Source organism: Buceros rhinoceros, unplaced genomic scaffold, assembly GCF_000710305.1.
Source record: "Buceros rhinoceros silvestris isolate BGI_N320 unplaced genomic scaffold, ASM71030v1 scaffold22564, whole genome shotgun sequence".
In the NCBI taxonomy this organism is placed as follows: Eukaryota; Metazoa; Chordata; class Aves; order Bucerotiformes; family Bucerotidae; genus Buceros; species Buceros rhinoceros.
Window position 1 is genome coordinate 4,692 of NW_010409155.1, and position 5,044 is coordinate 9,735.

The following is a 5,044-nucleotide window of genomic DNA, read 5'->3' on the forward strand; positions in this document are numbered from 1 at the left end:
GAAATAGCTTTGGGTAGACAATGGTAAACATAGGCTGGCTGCAGCGGTGGCAGTGTCCCAAGGGACAGTGCAGCAATTCCAAGAGGCTTTTGGGTAGTGAGATTGGAGTCAGAAAGTTCAAATCTAGAGAAAAGAAACAAAAAAGGCTTGTAACAAAACAATTGCATGATAAAGCCAAACACAACATCCATGAACAATTCAGAAAATCGGCTATCTTGCATTCTTAAGACTTTGTCAAAAGAACAGCGAGATAAGGCACATTACTACCACAATTAGGGTGAAGTACTTGGTGTGTTCCATGTATAAATTCAAAAATTTGAAGTTAAATGTATAAGTTTAGATTCTATTATGTTTTTAATCTCTTAGTGTGCCCCTCCACTTTCAATCGTTTTCACCAAAAGACACTCCAGGGTCATTTCATGGGAAAGATCAATCATTTTCTCAGGCTTGGCCCAAGCCATGTAGTGTTTTAAACCAAACATTCTCACCTCCATCTAGAAACTGAGAGACAGTCAGACAGGTGAGCGAGTTTAGGGGCTGAGTAATCAAGACAAGATGCAGTAGTTGATAAATGAACACCAGGTTCCAAACAGTGTAGGGTTTAACCCCATACACAATGTACCACAACAGCCTCCACTGAGATGACAAGCATGGCCAATAGCACATCTGCATCAGAAAGAAAAGGTCACGTTCTGTGGCCAAGCAAAGACTGAGAACATAGTTCAGTTGCTTCTGTCATACTTACCTAGCAACTGCCAAGTATTTAACAGTACCCTTGAAACTGCAAATTTAGGCAACGATAGATCAAATCTGCCACTTCAATCACACGTGTCAACACCTGTCTGAACTGAAATGTGGATGTCACCAGAGGTAATCCCAGTCTTTAATAAGGTCACTCAGACTAAGGTGTGTGTGTGTTTATGTAGATATAAATATATAAAAAGGCTACAAAGAACAGGCAAGCTAGAAGTACGCAAGATAATTTTAAAAATTTCACCATCTTTTTCAGGTTCTGCACTTTGGCTACAACTAGACAGAATCCTCATGGTTTTGTATCTACAAACCATATCTTAAACTGATTTTGCAATGCTATCTTGCTATTCCCAAACCAGCATCTTCAGGAACCACATTCATAAAGTTGTCTTCCAGAAACTATTGTGCAAGTCACAACTGGGTGAGAAAAGTAGTTACTGGTGATTTAAAAGATCTTGTACCTGATGTTCTCAAACTCCTCTTCTAAGAGTCAAATTTTGCAAATCAAAATGGAACAGCAGTCATGACTGTGTAATTTTTGGTGCAGCTGATATCCCGATAGTGAACAACTAAAAACCTCCCCTCTCACCACCATATGTAGAAATATAAAATACAACCACAAACAGTGAATATATTCTCAGTAAATATTCTTCACAAAGCAGTGCCATTTCCTGTTAACACAGGCTTGTGTGGTTATCTCACCCCTCAACACGAAACTTCTTCCCTACAGCACATTTGCTGCAGACCTAGTTCACTTTTCCTGGCAAAGCAGTAGCTCAGCAGTGAGGATTTCCTCCCGCGGACGTGGTAGAAGCGACCACTTATAAACCCCCTCATCTTTCCATTGTAACTCTCTACCCTTCTGCTTTCACCTCTACAGCTGATGAATTCCTGAGATGCTGTGAAAAGAGGGGGAATCACAATACATCTAAATCTGACAAAATCTGAATCTGCAGGTTTATCATCGGGTATTGCTAACTCATGTGATTGCATGATGCGTAACCAGATGAGCCAAGGGCCACTTTAGAGCGAAGGGTCTGAACTGGGGCAGAACTAAAACAGCTCAGCTGTCACGCTGGACGGAAATGGCCAAGGGCTGCTAGCATTTCTTTTGCCTTATGCATAACAAGTCTGCCAGTTTAGGAGTGTGCTGCCTGGCAAGAAGTTGCATTGTTGGCTGATGCATCTAATCTTGCCTCAGGAACTGTATTCTCATCTCCTATTTCCATTAAAGAGATTCTTCTGCAAAAAGCATCCTTCTTTATACAGTCGTCAAGAAAGAAACCATTTGTAAGCACCACTCGATCTTAGAAACAGTCTTTGGATCTCTGATTTTTGATATTGGACATTTTTGTTCTAATAGAGCATTTCAAACATAATTTGATTAAATAAATCTTTCCTCTTTAAAGAACTATTTGAGATGTTCCCAGCACCGCCAGAAAAGTATTTTCATACTTATTGTAAACTGAAGAAAGCAGAAATTTCATACCTTTTAAAAACCTGTAGTAGGTGTTATAGAGGGTCCTCATGGCCAGTTCTTGCAAAGGCAGCACATGATCCATTTCGGTCCCTATAGATTTCACCTCTGCCGGCAGGAACACAGTCAACTGGCCCGATGAAAAAGAGAGTAGTTTCACCTCTGAAACTTGAATTGGAGAACCACAACTAGAAGGACACAAGGCGTTTAGAAAGTGATTAGAAAAAAAAAATAGTATGGGGAAACCCAAATCATGCCTGATACTGTTCTTCAGAGCAGCACTCTTCAAGGATTCCTCGCAGAGTGCCATACATTTTGGGGTTGGACTAGATGATCTTTAAAAGTCTCTTCCAACCCAAATTATTCCATGATTCTATGTTGACGTACATTTTCTATAGACTCCTACCTTCTGTGACGCGCTAGTCATGGGACATGTAGAGGTCTTTACTTATCAATTAACATCCAAGAGCTAGAGAAATGAGAAGACAATCCCAAGGACGTGAACCAAGTGTACTACATGTCCCTTTCTCTGCCAATGAACTAATCTCGTTTAGATTCTGAATGCCATTACTACTAAATATTTTTACATAGGAGAGCAGTTTCATACCTAACAGTTGGCTTCCTGTGTCTTGGATTAACCAGTTGAGAATGTTAAAGGACTTCTCAACTGTAACTGAAGAGACAAACTACAACCACCAAAAAACATCATTTAAGTGCCACCAAGTGATTCGCTACTGTACCTTTCCCCACCCACAGAGCTCCCTTGGAGGGTTCAGGGGAGTGGGTGAAGGAAAAATAAACAGAACAGCCTAAGCTGTAGTGGAAAGATACCCTAGTAAGTCTCCTAGCCTTGTTCTTCACAAATCTTGTAGAAAAAAGGAAGGTTATTTGGATCCAAGGAGAGAAACTAGCTTGTAGTAAAAATAATAACTCTTTACACAATCCCTGTTGCAAGTTATCATACCAAAAGAGACACGCATAGGAAAATTCTACTAAGAGGTTGGGGAAGTCAACAGGGGAATTGGAATTGTTTATGACAACATAAATTTGAAGCCAAGAGCAACTTGTTAGGGCCAGTCCTAACAAACGGAGCACAAATATGTCAGCCTTTCCAGATACTGGGCCTAAAACTGAGGTAACTGTACTTGACCTTATCAGATCCAGAAGAAATTCATAGTACTTCTCTGATAACAAAGAATCTCATCTCTTCTGATTAAAACAGCCCAGAAAAAACAAGCAAAATGGAACAGCATTGAGCTGCAAGTCAATAAGCCTCTTGTTAAATATTTAATACTTTCCACAAACCATTAATGGGTTAAAAGATATTTGGGAATTCAAGATCCAATATTCCAACAAACCATTCCTCAGCAATCCATACCCAGTGAATTAGCTATCACAACGAATAATATTGTGTTTTCAAGCTGATTAACCAACCTAGCTAGGAGACACAGCCACAAACACACTGCACTTCAGAGATGGGCCATTTGATCTGCTTTACGTCAAAGGAAAGGCTCTTAACCCTGGACTCAACACTGAAAAGCAAAGGAATAAAGAAAAACAGACCAGTAAGAGGAAAAATCAAAGAGATATACACCCTTAAATCAGGATGGACTAGGGAATGAATCTTAACCTATGAGTAATACTGGGTATAAGAACAAAGAATCAAAAAAACCAAACACCCCGCGAAGTCCACGGAGGTTAAAAAATGGCATAGAGGATGGTCTAACTAGCTGGAAAATACAGAGCTGCAGAGGAACCCTGGTGAGTAACTGGGGAAAAAAAAAAAAAAAAAAAACTGTGACCACTCATTGGCTGCCTGCAACAAGACTGACAGATACCTCGCTGGAGACTATGAAACCCAACCTGCAAAAACTAAGATTAAAATTTATTTTGAGGGCTGAGATCATCACCTCTACATTAAAGACTTTTTCAGTCGGTCTGACTGCAGGATTCCCAGACAGAGATTCATTACTTACACAATGCAATTTATATTCTATTTTCAGCAATCTAGCTTTATGTTAGTAACAGCAGCATGCCAGATTTCATTCTCCAGTAGATGACCAGACACAGCCTGGGTCTTCCAACTCTTGCCCGACCCACAAAACCTTTGCACTGGGTACTAATGCTTTCTTGGAAAGGAAACAGAAATTCTTCACATGACCATTATTACATGATTTTAACATCACTCAGCACATTATTAAATAAACCCTTTGGTTTCTTAATAACATAAGTGCTCTTCCTATGTTGAAAATTTTCCTTAAAAATAATCTATGATTTTTCAGTATGGTTTCACATCATAAAGACAAGTATCTGTTTGGTACACAAATAATACAAATATTATTTTGCTTACTAAATTAATTACTTAAGGGAAAAAAAAAAAATCAAGATTTTTTTATTCCACAGAAGCATTACAAGAGTTCACTTCATTGCAACACTTGCAACTTTTTTCTCTTCTATACTAGATTTATAATACTCTCAGCAGAGATACTGGCAGTCAGCCTCATCAGCAGTGCACATGTAGTGACAGCAAAAAGAACTGGTAGCATCTTCACAAAAGGTAGATCTATTCTGACTGAGTATAAAATAAGGACTTAAAACATTAAAAAAAAGGGACATTGTTGTTTAAAATAGGCAGGACAGTCGGACCAAACTTGTGGGAACATTTCCTGCATTGTCACAATCAATACAGTTCTGTTACGTTTAGGGTCAATTTAATCAATGTCTTACAATTTATAATTGTAAAGAAAGAAGGCTAGAAACTATTTTTCCTGAAAAACAAAATTAGTAGAAGCTTGAAGCTCCACACGGTTCAGC

At 38.9% G+C, this 5,044-nt stretch overlaps 1 protein-coding gene across 1 annotated transcript in view; it reads right to left on the minus strand.

The window, feature by feature from the left end:
- The window catches only part of LRRC28 (leucine rich repeat containing 28), a 45,937-nt gene that overhangs the window by 3,351 nt on the left and 37,542 nt on the right, over nt 1-5,044 (minus strand). The window contains exons 7-8 of the mRNA XM_010135160.1: nt 2,243-2,418; nt 1-123 (exon numbers count right to left, since the gene is read on the minus strand). The exon at nt 1-123 is cut by the window's left edge and continues 9 nt beyond it. Coding sequence (XP_010133462.1) covers nt 1-123; nt 2,243-2,418 — 299 coding nt within the window. The remainder of the gene's footprint in view (nt 124-2,242; nt 2,419-5,044) is intronic.